The sequence below is a fragment of the Brienomyrus brachyistius genome, chromosome 5, assembly GCF_023856365.1.
Source record: "Brienomyrus brachyistius isolate T26 chromosome 5, BBRACH_0.4, whole genome shotgun sequence".
NCBI lineage: Eukaryota > Metazoa > Chordata > Actinopteri > Osteoglossiformes > Mormyridae > Brienomyrus > Brienomyrus brachyistius.
This window is the reverse complement of record NC_064537.1, coordinates 4,016,041-4,034,340: the sequence shown is the minus strand read 5'-3', so window position 1 is coordinate 4,034,340 and position 18,300 is coordinate 4,016,041. Positions and strand designations below refer to the sequence as shown.

General features: G+C 48.7%; 1 protein-coding gene across 2 annotated transcripts; it reads left to right on the top strand.

Annotated features, from left to right (window-relative positions):
* The first annotated feature begins 389 nt into the window (after nt 1–389).
* Nucleotides 390–17,696, top strand: notum1b (notum, palmitoleoyl-protein carboxylesterase b). Of its 2 annotated transcripts, XM_049015535.1 has the most exons (12): nt 390–478; nt 2,185–2,590; nt 9,707–9,759; nt 10,456–10,551; nt 10,976–11,036; nt 12,358–12,416; nt 12,693–12,795; nt 13,834–14,025; nt 14,120–14,217; nt 14,473–14,620; nt 15,272–15,319; nt 15,649–17,696. In XM_049015535.1, the coding sequence occupies exons 2-12, from the start codon at nt 2,238–2,240 to the stop codon at nt 15,950–15,952; spliced, it is 1,515 nt and encodes a 504-aa protein (XP_048871492.1). In that variant the 5' UTR covers nt 390–478; nt 2,185–2,237; the 3' UTR covers nt 15,953–17,696. The 2 variants fall into 2 exon arrangements, with proteins under 2 accessions (XP_048871492.1, XP_048871491.1); XM_049015534.1 differs by lacking the exon at nt 390–478 and having other exon boundaries at nt 1,642–2,590.
* The last annotated feature ends 604 nt before the right edge of the window (nt 17,697–18,300 follow it).

Below are 18,300 nucleotides of genomic sequence, written 5' to 3'. Positions count from 1 at the left end.
AATTCAAAGGGAGCAGTCGGGATTCTTGCATGCGCCTCTTAAACCTTCCCCCAAATATCCATACAACTATAGACGCGCCTTGGGAAGAAATGCGATGCTTGGTTTATTATCGAAATGAAATGTATCATTTCAATCTTCAGCTTTTAAATGTCCAATGGACTCAAAGTAACGAACTTCACTTTAAAATTTCCCTGATCCACATTTAAGCAGTGTGCTGTCACAGTTCCACAAAAAGAAAGATGTTTCTTCCAAAAAGGAATACAGTGTAGCAATGAAGCTGGGGGCGGAGGGTTTTGAAAAGAAAGGGAGGGCGAGAAAGAGTGATGGTTCCTTTGATCATTTGGGGCCCCCGTGTAGATAAAAAGTCTCGATTCTCATTCTCACAGCTTGCTGGGACAACCTGCTCCTGAGCGTCACACAAGGGGTCAGAGTAAAATTTGAAATTGCAGCGGAAAACTAGCAGATACTTCAAGACAAGGTAAAATCACTCCACTGCATTGGCCGCACTGTTTCAAATACTGGATTTAGCTGAGAACCCGTAATACTGTTCGGATCACTTAATATTTCGAGAATATATGTTGATATGGGTATCATATATATAGATGCATATTTATCGTGCACTGCAAGCAGACGTATTAAGTTACCCCGTCTCGATAGTTTCTATGTATAGCAAACGTTTAGTCTATCGGTCTGTAATCTACTACACGTACACTTTCATTGAAAAAGTACAACACACTAGTGAAATATAATCGATTTTACAGCAACTGCCAGAACATCTAAATGAATTGTTAACCATGCATTTGGCTGTCTCTTATTAGATTGCGTATGAGTACAGCCACACCAGACGATAGTAGGTTACAGTAAAGCAAAGCAGCGCTTATCGTCTTCTTCTTGCTGATCGATTTTGTCGCCATTAAATAATTGAGCGATCTTAAAAGCAAGGCGGAATAGCAACCCCCCCTGACATGTTTAAAGGAGCGGCCGCGCCGCGGGAGGCCGGGGGTGGGGGGGGGTGCTGCACGATTTAAGGCGAAAGCAGAGGCGGTAGGTAACCCCGCGTTTAACGCTATTTGCGTGTCAATCACCGTGAGATGCCGGCTGGCTGAAGACCTTAAGCGCAACTTTCTGCGATTTCTCGCTTCCGCTCACCAATACCTATTCATAGCCGGTACCCCGGAGCCTGTATGAAGGTGAATGGCATTTTAGAGGGATAATTGCCGCTGTCCAAATAAACAAAAAGCTTCCTTATCCGCCTTGGCTATCAGCCGGAAAATAAAACTTCAAACGGCAGTCGTAAGCTCTTTTCAGGCGCTGTTTGTTTAACCCTGATTGAACCGCACTAGTGAGATATCTGGGCAGTTTGCTTATATAATTGATTTTCTGTAAGAATTGTGCTATCTCAGTAAAGATTTCGCTCGGGTTTCTAGATAATAATATATCAATTATGTAGGATAATAGATTTGTAAATTTGTAATTTATTTTGACTTTGCTTTTGGAAAAAACCACCGAATATTTCATGATATGCCTTGTAGCACATAAGTGCAGTACTGTTTGTTTTCCCCAGCCGTTGTGGCGAGTCGTTTTACCCAGAACTGAATCCACCTAAATTCATTTGTTCTGGATTACGATCGTTTTCAAGGGAAAATATGACATGTAATAAAATATCAGACATCAAAAGAGTCAGCGCCCGGGCATCTCCTTAATAAATGCAAGGGGGAGCATACGCCCTGAGTCCGGCCCACCGTGCCGATTGGCTCGGGAAGGAGAGAAGGGCAAAACGGTTTGAATAAAAATCCCAAACGTTTGCTGGGGAGAAATATTAATTCTGAACATAACATCAGGCTAACAGCTCAAGACCTAAATTACGAAGAAGCAGAGAACTAGCTGCCGTGGTTCAGTCACAACCTCAATCTGTTTATATAAACGTGCAAGTTGATGTATGCGCGTTTTAAACTTTGGATTCAGGAGAAGGGTTAGGTCTGTTTGGATAAGAGAGAGTTTAGAAATATGGTCCTAAATCAAAGCCATTCTCTGTTTTATGTATTCTTAATGAGGAGGACATACAGCAACGTGTAAAACCTCAGAGTGCCAATGAAAAGTAATTTTAAGACATCCACTTCTTAACAACCGATTTTATTTATTGCAGTATTTATTTAATTTATGCAATTAATTGCTTTTTTATAGCTATCTCAGATCGTTGAAGAAACAAACAAAAAAAACGGCCGGAGAATTTTAAAATGAACCCCAGCGTGTGTTTTGAGAAGAGGAAGCGGACCTTGAAGCTGCTCTGCTCGGTGGCGCTGCTCGCGCTGTCGCTGTCCGGGAACGCGGACGGGAGGAAGGTGCGCGGCAGCCGCGCGCAGCCGAGACGCACACAGCAGCCTGCGCAGTTCAGGGAGAGGAGTGAAGCCACTGAGAGCTTTCCGCTGGATTTCACGGCGGTGGAAGGCAACATGGACAACTTCATGACCCAAGTGAAGAACCTGGCGCAGTCCCTGTACCCTTGCTCTGCGCAGAAGCTCAACTATGATATGAAGCTGCATTTTTTGGAGAATGCGACAGTCACATGCAACGACGGGACCCCGGCTGGGTAAGTGGCCCATTACGGGTGGGATGAGCCGCTGTTCCCCACAGGGCATCCGAAACACGCTGATTCCCGGGTTGTGGTCATTAAGCGCCTGCCGGATATTTCACGGAGCGCAGTGAAGTACCACATAACCACAGTCCTTCCCTCAAGTTCCAGAAAGAAACTATGGTCATATATCATGTGGTTTCCACATTCTCAAGATGGATCCATCCCTTCTCACAGAAGTGGTTACTCTTTTATAGTAAACACTGCGCATTTCCCCCCGCTGTTGTTTTTGTCGGTGCTGTTGCGAAATGAGCGCAGTTTCATTCCCTTCTTGGCTGATATCCTGCGCAGGAACCGCATCCCAAGGCTGTGGTAGCGACCTGCGAGTTCGCTGTATTTAATTACCCCAAATAATTATACCAAAATAAGTCAATTATCCCGACATCTGTTTAACCCGTGTGTTTGGATTTAACCCGTAAACATTCACTCGTAAAACAGAAAGATTGCACTTGTCTTTCAGTCACATATAACGTTGGATTGACTGGAACAGTTGGTGATTTGCGAAGACACTGAAGTTCACGAAACATAGAGAAATATGGTAGTAAAACGGAGCGAAGGGGAAAACGCAAATTTGACGGCAAATTAGCGTTATAAGTGGTACTGGAGTTTGGGATGCTGGATCCTGGGTTGTGTTTTTATGTCTGAGTCGCGTTATTGAAGCCGTATAGACATCAGTATTTCTGTTTCTACTGAATGACAGATTACTGGGATTTGTGGCCTGGTTTTACTTTCTGGAGATATTCAAATGGTCTTTCGCATATCTCCCAACAGCTGTCTATTCAGTCAAAGCGGGAAATGCACGCTAAGGTCTAACTTACGACCCTTGCCAGCTGGCAGCCACTTGCAAACAGGTCACCTATTAAAGGTTTAACTATCTTTATTTATATATTGTTTGAAATGGGTTGTTCGTAAGTGACGGCCCCTTACGCACCAAGTCAGCATTGCAGCGAGGAGTCGGCCGGCAGCTATAAACTTCTGGCGCTTAGCGGATAATGACAAAACCGATGTGCAATGAAAGCAGTAACAGGATGAATGCGGGAGTAAAAGCGTGTGTGCACGTGCGCTTTAATAACAACCGAGTGAGGTATTCACTGTCTGCATATGAAGACTTCGGCTGAGGGTCCGTCTGCATCCCGATCTCCCTGGTCTGTATCCCTGGTTCTGGTTATGGCTGGTGAACAAAAGGATGAGGATCGAATGACGGATAGCAAATCTGCCTTCAGCTTCACATATATAAATGAGTAAAAACTTTGGGGAATGGGGTGTAGGTTTGAATCCAGAACCCACTGCTTTCATGGGTTTGGGCTAATTCTATAGGCGAATTTCTGTGGCCCTGTCCTCTGCCTTCAGAGGGGTGAGTAGCACACCACCCACTACCACTGTTGAGGCTTACAAACACCATCCACCACCAACCCAGGGGTTACCAACACCACGCACTACCAGCATTGAAGGTCACAAGCACCATTCACTGCCAGCACTGTCACCAACACCACCCACTGTCAGCCCAAAGAGTCACCAACACCACCTACTGTCAGCCCAAAGAGTCACCAACACCACCTACTGCCAGCACTCAAGGTCACCAACACCACCGACTGCCAGTAATGTGGGTCACCAACACCACCCACTGCCAGCACTCAGCGTCACCAACACCACCCACTGCCAGCAATGTGGGTCATCAACACCACCCACTGCCAGCACTCAGCGTCACCAACACCACCCATTGTCAGCACTCAGAATAACCAACACCACCTACTGCCTGCACTCAGGGTCACCAACACCACCGACTGCCAGTAATGTGGGTCACCGAACACCACCCACTGCCAGCACTCAGCTTCACCAACACCACCCACTGCCAGCAATGTGGGTCATCAGCACCACCCACTGCCAGCAATGTGGGTCACCAACACCACCCACTGCCAGCACTGAGGGTCACTAATATCTCCCACTGCCAGCACTCAGCATCACCAACACCACCCACTGCCAGCACTCAGCATCACCAACACCACCTACTGCCAGCACTGAGGGTCACCAAACACCACCCACTGTCAGCACTATGTCACCAACACCACCCACTGCCAGCATCCAAGGTCACCAGCACCACCCACTGGAAGTACTGAGGGGCCACCTTCTTCCACAGGACAATAATAGAAAGTGCACAGAGGCATCTGATGCCTGTAACCCCCCCCCCCGCCCCCAGCACCACCAGCTCTGGAACCTGCAAATCACTCATTGAAGCTGCGGCACATCAAAGTGCTTCCTCTCCCTGGGGGGTGGTGTCTGTGTGTTTTTGGGGGGGGGGGGGGATTTGGCCAGCATGCAAAATGGGATAAAGACACAGGCACACATGGAGGCCGGATCCAGATTTGTGGCAGTGGTGGTGGGGGCCGCCAGGGGGGCAAAGCCATCATTCAACAGTTATTATGTCTAAAATCTGTGTATATCCCCAGATAAGGGCCCATGATGGAAATGCCGGCCTCCACCAGACAAACACGCACACAGGTGACACACTGTGTGAGCTTCGGATTCCCACCTCTTCCACATCATACATGTCACATCGGTCCTCTGGTCCTACTGCAGCCGATTGGAGGAGCGTTAGGAGGGCGAATGGGACTTTGCCGGTAGGCGAATCCAGCACTGTAGCGTCTCTGCAAAACCGTGCCACGCGTCAACTCGATAAGCCGTCACAAGTCAGATGGTCACCTTAGTCGGTGGGTGTCTTTCATGTAGAGAGTGTGAAGACTCTGGGATCCTGGATCGGGGCAGCATTGCGTCACCTTAATTCTCATCATGAGCCCGAATTGTCCAGATGGACGGATTGGCCGTTCCCTAAGCAATTCCCGCATCTCCCTGGGCTCTGATCGCAATGCTCTACAGCGCCCCCTTTAGGTGCTGTGTATGCACAGTGCTTTTCTTCGGCACGTTCCCTATAAGGCATCCACAAAGGCCCGCCATTGCCTTCCAGTGCCAGCCTGGACACTTGACTCGTACCCATGGACTGGTGCCATGGCTTTCGGCAGTTTCCTTGGCATCGGGTCGGCGCTGACTGTTTAGAACCTTTTATGGCCCATTAGAGGTGCCAGCATCATGTCGAGGCACAGCTGGTCCTTATTTATTGCAGACCTCCGCCTGAGCCCGCAGGTTTTAAATCCCACCTTCGGAGCCACTGGCCCATTGGCCGTCCAGCCGACTCATCTTCGTCGGCTGGTCAATCGATCCACCATCATTGGTGGCTGGCCTGTCAGTCAACTGGCCGTCCAATGAGCTGTCAGCCTGCCGATCAGCTGACCTGTAAGTCTTCTGGAAAATTAGGAGCCTGTTTGTTAATTAGCGAGTTACCAGAGGGCCAACCTGTAAGTGAGTGGGGGGGGGGGCTTTTGAACCAGTAGCCTGAGCCCTCCCCAGCCTGTGGTTACTGGCTACCTATTTCGATAACATTTTATCTGGGTAAATTACTGTTAGGCTGGAAGTGGGATAGTGTGGGTTCTCTGTCTTCCCAGACAGCTGAGCTTCCACTGAAAACCACACTTAATTTTCTGCACTACCAGGCAAAATGGCCTCATACAGACAAACGTGCAGCTTTATCTGGACCGTAAGTCAGTTGCTTGAAGACAATCACCCAGTTTGAATCCTGACACATATTACACTAATTCTTTAATCACTAATCGTTTTGGGACTTTTGAAAATAGGCCCAAGTCTTGCCTGAAAAGACCACTTTAGCCACAAAACGAGAGCCAAATGTTTTTCGTTCTGATCAAAGCCCAACACATGCTCTCAGCAGTATAATATAAACCAAGTGGGGAGAGGATGCAGTGCCCACACCACACTGCGCTACTGCCAGGGGGGGCGTAAGTCTGCCGTTCCCGACACTGGGATTGGTGCATGCTGCATTTCCCCGCGATTCCAACGTGCTTCTGTGTGTCGGGTGTCTGGCAGGGAGTTGGAGAAACACAGACGGAGGCACGTATGTTAACACACACGCCAACATGCTGCCTCACACACAAACACACACGCGCACACACACACACATGCTTGCGGTCTTGGATGCCACCATTTGGCAAAATAGTAACTGGACACAGCTGAAGCTGCCGCCCGCTTCACATGTGGGTGTTTTATAAAAGCCTCTGCCCCCCCAAGGAGGCGTGGTCCAGGTCAGTTCCAGGGCTGGGAACAAGCGAATTCCTCCGGAGCAGGATTATCTCTACCAGGAGTTTGTCAGGCAGTGTGGAGGGGGGGGGGGGGCTTACATACCTGTTGTCACATGACCCCTCCACCCCTCCCAGGCAGCTGTCTTGGTTCCCACATGGCATGGTGGTCATGTGACTCAGGCGACCCTTGTGGCCTCACATTTTGGAAAATGTCATGGGTGAGGCGAACTTTTCACTGACCAATCACAGGAACGTGTCAGCGCCTTTAGGGACAGGACTGCTTACTGAGCAGGCTGGAATCGCGGGTCTTGTTCTGATGAGGGTCTCTGTCCCATGTTTCTGTGGTCCTGTGCTGTGACCAGTACAAACACCTCCAGGTACTGGCCTGAGCAGGCGTGGTTTGGGCTGCCCCAGGGTTTTTATGTCCAGAAAGTACACGCTGCTTCAGATAGAAATGCCCTTGAGATTTGTTTATTGCTAAAGATATTTGGAAACAGCATCATATCGTATAAAGCTTGAAGTAGAAAGTTTTAAAAAGGCTTTAGGTAAGCTTTAGGGTCGCATGGCGGTGCAGTGGTTGACAGTGTTGCCTCACACCCCTGTGTTCAGGGTTCGAGTCTCTGGAGTTACCAAATTGCCCATAGGTGTGTGTGTGTCTGAGTTAATGGTGTGTGAGTGTGAGTGAATAGTGTGTGAGTGTGAGTGAATGATGTGTGAGTGTGAGTGAATAGTGTGTGAGTGTGAGTGAATAGTGTGTGAGTGTGAGTGAATAGTGTGTGAGTGTGAGTGAATAGTGTGTGAGTGTGAGTGAATAGTGTGTGAGTGTGCCCTGCGATGGGTTGGCGCCCCGTCCTGGGTTGTTTCCATAGGTTAAAGACCCCCCCACGACCTTGAATAGTACAAGGTGTTACAGAGCATGGATTGATTGACAGAAATAAACATGACTGATACTAAGCACACATTTACCTTGTGAAGAGATACTTGGGGCAGTTTGTTGTTGTAACAGTGGAAATACGTATAATTTTATGTGCATTTGCGCTGTCATGGCAGGAAATGACCGTGCATTTTAACCTTTATACAACGACTGATATACCTTATAACAAGAATGGTATACTTTTACAGGAATGCATACTTGGATTACGAGTTATGTCAATCCCTGCTTATAGACTATCTTAAAAGGTCAGTGTTATACAGCAGTATACAAAAAATGGATGAAAAGTGTAGGCAGAAAAACAACAGAACCGATGCTATTATTATTAATGTTGTTGTTGTTATTGTTAAACTTCTCCGTGGAAAGAAACGGAGCCCCCTTGTGGACGCACAGTGCACAGCGCAGCCTCAGTCGCTGTAGCCCGGAGCTGGCAGAACATCGCGTGTCTGCTTCGGCAAACTTGAAAGCCTTTCTACACTCATCCATCATGTGACTGCGTGCACAGCCGCTCCGCTGGTGATTCGTCCTCGATTCGGACACAGCGCCGTTTGAAGCAGCGGGGGTCTGGAGCTGTGAACCCTGAAGATTTTTGTCTGTCTGCCTGTCAGTTTACATCTGGCAGGCAGAATCGTGGCTTGGAATTTGCACATATCATATCAGTGCCATTTCAAGTCATTTCGCTTAGATGTATTTTCATGGACCTGCTTTAATTGATGGACATCGGTCACTGTGTGTCGTTGGTATGCGGGTGGATTGTTCAGGTCCGGAGAGTCAAAGTCCGGACCAAGATTCAGTTTCAACCAACCAGTTGAGTACTCTGAGATTCTTTATGCTCAATTGGGTGGTTGAAACAAAATCTTGGACTGGATTTTTACTTTCTGAACCTGAACTATCCACCTCTTCTGATACATCACTAGAAGATCACTACGGAGATGTTCTTCAAGGCATGTCCTGGGGAAACGAAGTACACGGCTGGTCTTTTTTAGTTTTATGTACTATTGCTGTTCCCTGGTCAGTCTCCACAGTAATGGGTCAAAGTGCTGTTTGGTCAGAGGGCGGAGTGTAGAGACAGACGGACTCGCGCTGCAGACCACGTTTATGAAACCTGTGTATCTGATGATGGGCATAAAACCTGGTCACATAGACAAGATGGGTTTGAGACCCCCCCCCGACCCGGTCAGGATTAGGAGGAGCATTCCAAAGTCCTCGGGAACGAGCGAGCATTCCACAGCATGCGGCGGAACAATGGGGTCGCTATGACGACCAGAACGGGGGGGGGGGGGGGCGGGGTGGCAGCAAAGGTGGTGTGCGCATGCTTCCATGGAAACAACCCTGCATGTTTGATCACTGTTTTGCATTCCTGCATCTCTGAGGGTCTTTGAGGTGTTACCCCCCCCCTCCCCATAGCAAAAAAAGTCAGATTCATGGAGTGAATCTGTTTCCTTTTCCAAGGCACACAGCCAAATGTACTATGTACATGTAGTCCCAGTTGGGAATGTTCTGCACAGATGGACCAATGTCACTGTGAACACATCATTCTTGTGGTCTGGGTCCGACTTGCTGCCTGGACATCTGTGGAGTTTCCCATCATGCACTGTAATTGGGCGACCTTGGATCCATGCTCCAGGCAGGGCGGGATCACTCAGGAGGCCAATGGGAGTTAAAAAAGGAGGGAGGGTATGTCATCTCCTATATACCCACAGCAAGATGACCGGCACCCAATCACAGCACTGCTGCCTCCAGCTTAAAGAGACGATAACTGGACCGCGGTGCCCGGACAGTTCCCTGTTTGGTGGCCGTTACCTCTTGTCATTTCACTACGTCTGTTGTGACTATCTGCTGGGGCATAGACCAGGAACATGAGCGGCCTGGAGCACCGCTAAATGCATTCAGCACACATCAAGATGCACAGGACGCTCAGGTCTGGCCGTGTCGCGGTCGACCGCGCTCTCCGAATGCGAGCGTGACCGCTGAGTTCCTGCTCCGGTTCCACTGCAGGTACTACATGCGAGAGTCCAAAGGGAGCAGGAGGTGGCTCGTCTTCCTGGAAGGTGAGTGTGGCGAACTGACTGCTTCCATCCGCCCTTCAGCCGCATGTAAACACGATTTTGTCGCGAAGATGTCAAAATACCGCAGTTTTACCGTAATACCGGCCAGGTTCCCTGGTTAGCTTATCCAAACAAAAGCAGTCAGGCTATTGCATCAGGTGCCAGTTAGTCAGCGATTTTAGTTATTAGTTATTGCTGTCATTTTTCCTGCTGTATGACTACATGACAGATGTGGAGGTGGATGGTTCAGGTCCAGAAAGTACAAATCCAGTCCAGGATTTTATTTCAACCAACCACTTGAGTACTCTGGGACTTTGACTCTTTATACTCAACTGATTGGTTGCGATAAAATCTTGGTTTGGATTTGTACTTTCTGGACTCCCACCTCCGGACAGATGTCAAGATGTCATTGCAGAAAATGTATCACTGTCTGAATTTCTTAATGAGACATGGTACTTCATGAAGACTAAATAAGGTCAAAGTGGTGTGGGGTTTACATTCATATTTACTTCATCTAGCAGACACTTTTCGTTCAAATAGCATATTGCCGACATACAGCAGTCGAGGAGTGAACGTCCAGGTACAGGTGCAGGCAGTATAGGAATATTTCCTGGCTTCGGGCACAGACCGGCTGCGATTTTGTGCCGTGTTTTGCGTGTATGGTGCCCCCCTCTCATCCGGCGATGCCCCCTCTGGCAGGAGGCTGGTACTGCTTCGACAAGGAGAACTGCGGCAGCCGCTACGAGACCATGAGGAGACTCATGAGCTCCACCAAGTGGCCGCAGAGCAAGACGGGTAAGAGCGAGGAGCCTCAGTGTCTGCGGCAAGGCGCGGCTTCCTGCCCCCGCCGGGAGTCCGACCTCCTGCAGGAACCTCAGATGGAGTAACTTTCCGGAGCTGGAGTGACATAGAAATATTGAATTTGTTCCTAAGCCACCAAGCAAGTGCCTGTATTAACATGGCCTTTCCACAGCGTCCCATCCAGGCTAGGTGGCATAAAGGTCAAAGGTCACAGACACTCCATCGCCCCCCTCCCCAAGTGAATGTTTTTCCGATATTTCGGGGGCATTATGTATGTCAGGGGGTCTGTGTTCAGGCATTGCCTTCATTTCTACACGAGAGCTTAATGAGCAGTGTTTGGTTAGATCTTCTGTGTATGTGCACACTGGGGGCAGAATATGCTAGTGACACCTCACTGTGTGCGCCCCCCCCCCCCCAGGTACAGGCATCCTGTCACCACAACCAGAGGAAAACCCCCACTGGTGGAACGCCAACATGGTGTAAGTACTGTCCGCCCATCTGTTAATCAACAGATCGACCATTCAGACCCGACACGCAAGGTGGGGTTTGGCCTGAATTTCTTAATGGGCTGAAATAATATTTAGGTGCAGATTAAGAAGTATTTTCAAGAGAAAATATTTTTAATTTAGTTAAAGATTTGTACATTAGGAATCATCTTTATTTCCTCTTTGAAATGCTCCTAGAACATTCTTATGATTTGGTTTGTAAAAATGGTTCCAAAGGTTTTAATATTGTTCTGACACTGACAGTCATGAGGTTTGGATGCTGTGAGACTGGATGCGGGTGAGCACTCAGGATGCAGGTTTCTGAAGCTGAGCGTTCCCCCCCCCCCACTGTTACCGGGGGCGACACAGGACATTGGCGGGATAGACACCCCCGTGCGGGCAGGGCTGACGTTTTTACGTTCTGCTGTCTAATTAGCACATTCCTCGCAGTTAGTCTGGCTTTCTGGCCACAGGGATTACAGGAGTGATAGTTAGAGATGATGACTTAATTACTATGATGGGAGTATGAATGAGCAAGCGGTTGTCTGCGTGTTTTCATGCATGTGTGCATGCATGTGTGCGTGTGTGTGCACTGCATGCAGTCACCACAAAGACAAGACGGTGTCCCTGAAGACCCAGCTGGGCTGAGGCCTTTCCCTCCAGTGCTGCTGTGTACAGAGACATACAAGGCGCTGCTGTAGTACCCTCGGGCGTCACACCTTGTACCCACTGTCGTACTCTAGGGCGTCACACTCTGTACCCGCTGTCGTACTCTATGGCGTCACACCCTGTACCCGCTGTCGTACTCATTGGCGTCACACCCTGTACCCGCTGTCGTACTCTATGGCGTCACACCCTGTACCCGCTGTCGTACTCTATGGCGTCACACCCTGTACCTGCTGTCGCACTCTATGGCGTCGCACCTTGTACCCGCTGTCGTACTCTAGGGCTTCACACCTTGTACCCACTGTCGTACTCTAGGGCGTCACACCCTGTACCCGCTGTCGTACTCTAGGGTGTCACACCCTGTACCCGCTGTCGTACTCTAGGGCGTCACACCCTGTACCCGCTGTCGTACTCTAGGGCTTCACACCCTGTACCCTGTAAAAGGACGGAGCGCTGTGGCAGAGGGAGTTCCTTGCCGGAAAGCCTGGCATTTGTAGTTGTGTGTGTGTGTGTGTGTGGACGTTGTGAGAAGGCCCCTTGAGTTCTGCTGCTTTTAGGCTAAAGAGCAGCTCCGCTTTCCAGACCCTCCCTGCCTTTCCGCCCTGTTTCTACCTGGAAATGAGGTCTGTGGCTGTTGTGTTCTTTTTAGGTTTATTCCCTACTGCTCCAGTGATGTGTGGAGCGGTGCCTCGCCCAAGACAGACCAAAGTAAGTGAGTGCTGATCAACCCTCTCTCCCACACACACATTACACTCAGGCCAGAGCAGCGATCCAGAGTCACAGTCTGTATGATCAATGCCACTCTTTCACCAGGTTGGCAATTTAGAGCAGATTATCTGGGTTGTAGAAATCGATGTTCGACTGGAAGTTCCAAAGTGCAAGATCAGTGTCTGGATGAGCTCTCCACATGCTGCATGTTAGAATGGCCACACTGATGTGTACTGTGTGTCTGCCCCCCCACCCTGCTTATCCTCTTCCCTGCAGATGACTACGCCTTCATGGGGTCTCTGATCATCAAAGAGGTGGTGAAGGAACTTCTCACCAAGGGCTTGGAGGGAGCCAAGCTTCTGCTATTGGCTGGGAGCAGGTGTGTGTGTGAGAGTGTGTCCGTATGCAGGTGCATAATAATGGAAGCTATAATCCAAGTGAAAACAGTAGATTACCTGGATGCAAATAACATTCTGAGGGATAGCCAGCATGGATTTAGGAGAGGTAGGTCCTGTTTAACAAATTTACTTGGGTTCTTTGAGGAAGCTACAAGAGAAATTGATCACAAAAAGGCCTAAGATGTGATCTGCTTAGATTTCTGGAAGGCCTTTGATGTTGTCCCGGCTCTTACTTAAGCTGAAAGCTGCAGGGATTTTAGGAACTGTAGCAGCTTGGATCGAACACTGGTTAACAGACAGGAAGCAGCAAGTAGTTAATAGAGGCACAGTGGGCCTGCGTTCATAGTGGGGTACCGCAAGGTTCAATTTTAGGACCACTATTGTTCCTAATTTACATTAATGATATTGACACCAATACATACAGTAAACTGGTTAAATTTGCAGATGACACCAAGGTGTGTGGTGTAGCAGATACTGATCTAGCAGCAGCAAAGCTACAACGGGATCTGGATTTTTACATTTTAAAATGAATTTGAGGAAGCACTTCTTTACACAGAGTATGGAATAGTTTTCCTGCTAGTGTAGCACAAGCTAAAACCCTGGGTTCCTTTAAATCAGAGCTAGATAAGATTTTAACAACTCTGACCTATTAGTCAAGTTCTCCCCAAATGAGCTTGATGGGCCGAATGGCCTCCTCTCGTTTGTAAATTTCTTATGTGTTTATGTATAAGAATGTGCGTGTGTGCGAGTGTCTGTCCGTGTGAGTGTGAGAGTGTGTGAGTGTGAGAGTGTGCGAGTGTGAGAGTGTGTGAGTGTGAGAGTGTGCGAGTGTCTCTCCGTGTGAGTGTGAGAGTGTGTGAGTGTGAGAGTGTGCGAGTGGTGTGAGTGTGAGAGTGTGTGAGTGTGAGAGTGTGCGAGTGTCTCTCCGTGTGAGTGTGAGAGTGTGTGAGTGTGAGAGTGTGTGAGTGTGAGAGTGTGTGAGTGCGCCGAGCCTCTCTGACCCTGCGTGTCCCTGGCAGTGCTGGTGGCACTGGCGTCCTGCTCAACGTGGACCGGGTGGCGGAGCAGCTGGAGGAGCTCGGCCACACCGGCATCCAGGTCAGGGGCCTGTCTGACTCGGGCTGGTTCCTGGACAACAAGCAGTACCGCTGCACTGACTGCTCGGATCCCATCAGCTGCCCCCCCACCGAGGCCATCCGGCGTGGCATCAGGTGAGTACCCCCCCGCCCCCCCCCCCCCATCTCCCACCATACACCGACCTCACAGTGTTACCTGCAAAGTCTCATGGGATATGTGCACCCACAGGTACTGGAACGGTGTGGTCCCAGAGCGATGCCAGAAAGAGCATGAGGGGAAGGAGTGGAACTGCTTCTTTGGGTACAAGGTGTACCCCACCCTAAAAAGTGAGACTACCACTGTTTGCATTCTGCTGCTATGTATGTCGTTTACGTGTGTGTTTATGTGTGTGTGTGTGTGTGTGTGTGCGTGCTGTGACCCCACCCTACTGTTATTAGGGGGCAGCGTGTGTGTCTGTAATCTGAAGGTCACCAGTTCAAACCCTCCGCATGTGTGTGGGTCCTTAACCCCCAGCTCCCTGGGCACCGCTGCCCTTCATGGACAACTTTATATTCTGCCCCATTATCACCCCCCCTCCCCAGGCCCTGTGTTCGTGGTGCAGTGGCTGTTTGATGAGGCTCAGCTGACTGTGGACAACATCCACCTGACAGGGCAGCCGGTCCAGGAAGGCCAGTGGCGCTACATCGAGAACCTGGGCAACGAGCTGCGAAACACACTGAAGGATGTCCCGTAAGGAGCACACAGACGCACAGTCACTGAGCACAGTGACGGAATGCAGTTACCGAGCACAGTAACGGAACACACAGTCTCTGAGCAAAGTAACAGAACACGCAGTCACTGACCACATTGATTGGACCATGCGTAACAGAAAGGACACATGGTCACTGAGCACAGTATCATGACATACGGTGTCTGAGCAAAGTAACAGAACATGCAGTCACTGAGCACAGTAACAGGAAACATGGTCACTGAACACAGTAACAGAACACATGGTCACTGACCACAGTAACAGAACATGCAGTCACTGAGCACAGTAACAATGAATACACAGTCACTGAGCACAATAATAGAACATGGAGACACTGAGCACAGTAAAAATGAATACAGTCACTTAGCACAGTAATAGAACATGGAGACACTGAGCACAAAAATGGGACACACAGTCACTGAAAACAGTGACAGAGAGGTTACTGAGCACAGTGACCGAACGGAGCCATAGTCACTTAGTACAGTAACGGAAAGAAAATATTTTTTCCTAATAATAAATAAAATAAATGAATGAATACATTTATTATCTAATAGAATAGAAAGCATGCTTGAGATGTGCTGATACGGCATGGCTGATATGACTGTGAACGCCGGCCTGTCCTCCTCTCACAGGGCCATGTTCGCTCCCGCCTGCCTGTCTCATGAAGTCATCACCCGGACGTGAGTAGATCCTGCATCTGCCTGTGCTTGTCCTTGGGTGTCTTTTTCTCTGCGGGGTGTTACGCTGAGCAGATGTGTGTGACTGCGGAGGGATGTCTGCTTTGTGTGTGTCAGGTATGTATGCTTAGCTGACACCTGACTCTTAAGTGTGTTTTCTTTTTGGACAGTCATGTGCTATGTGCATGAGATCTGAGGTCTGATTCCCGTCTAAATGGGAAGTTCAGAATAACTTCGTTTTCTTGAGTGGATCAGGTCAGCTGTGAGGTGTTGGCCACACCCATTCGCTTTGATTGACCGCCACAACCCCGCCCCTTCCCTGTCTCCCACAGGTACTGGATGGATGTTCAGGTGAAGGGGGTCTCTCTGCCAAGGGCTCTGCAGTGCTGGGACCGTAGCCTCCAAGACAGCAGCAAGAACAAGTCCACGCTTAAGGGCTGCCCGGTGCATCTGATCGACAGCTGCCCCTGGCCCCACTGCAACCCCACCTGCCCCACCATCCGGGACCAGTTCACGGGCCAGGAGATGAACGTGGTCCAGTTCCTGATGCACATGGGCTTCGATGTGCAGAAGATGGCCCAGCAGCAGGGCATGGACCCCGGGAAGCTACTGGGCATGCTCAGTTCCGGCAGCTAAACAGACAGCCAGAAGCCCCGCCCTCTCAGTGAAACATCCCTTCCCTCTCTTTTGTCCTTCATACCAGCTGACCAACCAGCACCTTTCACCCATCTACAGCCTGTCTTCTTTCTCTTCTATTTAAAATTCACACAAACCTACCCTGATTCCAGCGCCCTGAACACAAACCCCGCCCATTTCTAACATAGCCACGCCCCCTCCCCCAGTATCCGTCCCCTACGGCCCACCCCAAACCAGAGATATTGGACCCTAAGACAGGGAGCCGTCACCGTGGCAACAACACTGCCAGGCAGAACCGTCTGCTAATTGCTCTCAAAATGATCTTTTGCTCGTAAAAGACTTAAAGAAACGCATAACGTGACAAATGTAATGAATGTAATCCCGTTTTAAGGATATTGCATTTTAAATCATTCTCTACATCTTTATGGAAAAAAAGCTCTGTATGATAAATATATGGAGAAGCCAAGTGGACACTGTGGAATCCTGTAGTCGACAGATGCTCTGTCCTGCTTTTGAGGAGGACTCACCTTAGAGATATTTCCACTGCCACCAAGAACCAAACCGTACCACAAAGCGACAGTTTTACATAGTAAATTCTGTGAGCCGTACCGGGTTCATGTGGCCCTGTGTGCTATCAGGGCCCAATGCATGACCGAACAGAGCTGCTACAGAACAGCTGAACGGACTGGATCCGTACTGCCGATTTATACAAGCGAATGCTAATTCCATTGGCATTTGATGCTAACATAACATGGCGATTTTCACAGACGTGCTAGCGCAGTAATAATAATTGCAGATTGTAATTCATGATGCACATCGGCGTGAACAGTAAACGAGCATCTCTTTGGTTTTTCGTCGACCGTTGCTCTCCGAACCCAGAAACGCTTTTACTGAGCCGGCCCTTCTGCAGTGGAAAACCACAGCGAGCTGGAACCGTGCTGTAAGTTCTCTCTTCGCGGTACGGCTCTGTTCCATTGGAAAAGCGCAATTCGTTTGACATTACACCAGTGTTTCAGAACCTTCATTTTTCAGTCCAGGTGTGACTGGCCAGAGTGAGCCAGAAAGCTTAATATTTCCTGGTGTCTGTATAATAAAAAAAAAAAATAGTTTCCATCCATGCTTTGGTAATCTTGTGAGCATGATCCCTCTCTTGGCCACTTGGGGAACTGCAGGCCAGAGGGCCCCTTGTGGATTCCTGTGGCCAGGTTAACACAGATTATGTGCTGCATGGCCTGCATGGTGAGCCGCGGATGCAAAGGGTCACAGCTCACATTGCTCTGTCATCCCATTGAACATCCTCCTCCAGCTGTTCATAACCCGCTGTGTATTGCTCTAGGTGACCCCTCCCCCCTGACCTCTCACCCCTCCCTCACGAAGGGTCAGAACCTTACTTTCCTTTACAGGAGCTTTTTCTACCGAACATGGTTGACTGGTTAAAACACGTTCAACAGGAAGCCACTTTTCACATGGCGACAGATGGTTTTATATATGATTAATAAAGACTTCGTAACAAGCAGAAAAAGGAGTATAAGTAATTCTATTTTGTTCTGTAACATATTTTTTAAACAAGCTATTTCAGTAAATTTACATATTTATTTTATTATGTAAATCATATTTATAAGTGCTATTCAGACAGAGAAGTGATTCTTTGTAAATTGTAAATATGTTTCTCTTGTGTTCTGACCGCATGTTTTCATAACAAATGTAAAAAAGAAAACAACATAAAACTACAGCAAAACCAAAATGTGTCCGTGCTGATGTCACTTTCCTGTCATGTCGCACGATTTTATCGCCTCTTGCTTAAGTTCAAAGCTGCAGAGACTTTAGGAACTGGAGCAGCTTGGATCGAAAACTGGTCAATAGACAGGAAGTAGTGGGTAGTTAGTAGAGGCACAATGTCACAGGGGGCCTGCATTCATAGTGGGGTACCGCAGGGTTCAATTTTAGGACCACTATTGTGCCTAATTTAAATTAACGATATTGACACCATTGATACGTACAGTAAACTGGTTAAATTTGCAGACGATACCAAGGTGGGTGGTGTAGCAGATACTGATCTAGCAGCAGCAAAGCTACAACGGGATCTGGATTTAATTAGCGACTGGGCTGATACCTGGCAGATTAAATTTAACGTAGATAAATGTAAGGTAATCCATGCAGGGAGCGGAAATATAAAGTACAGATATTTTATGGGTTCCACTGAAATAAAGGTAGCTGATTACGAGAAAGATCTCGGTGTGTGTGTTGATGCTTCCATGTCCCACTCTCGCCAGTGTGGGGAAGCAATAAAAAAGGCCAATAGGATGTTGGGTTACATCTCTAGGTGTGTGGAGTTTAAGTCAAGGGAG

Excerpts from the sequence above, each read along its gene's own strand:
- notum1b (XM_049015535.1), top strand. The coding sequence starts at position 2,238 with ATGAACCCCAGCGTGTGTTTTGAGAAGAGGAAGCGGACCTTGAAGCTG. Across the intron at positions 14,026-14,119 it reads GCCATCCGGCGTGGCATCAG|GTACTGGAACGGTGTGGTCC; the intron begins GTGAGTACCCCC and ends GTGCACCCACAG. Across the intron at positions 14,621-15,271 it reads AACACACTGAAGGATGTCCC|GGCCATGTTCGCTCCCGCCT; the intron begins GTAAGGAGCACA and ends CTCCTCTCACAG.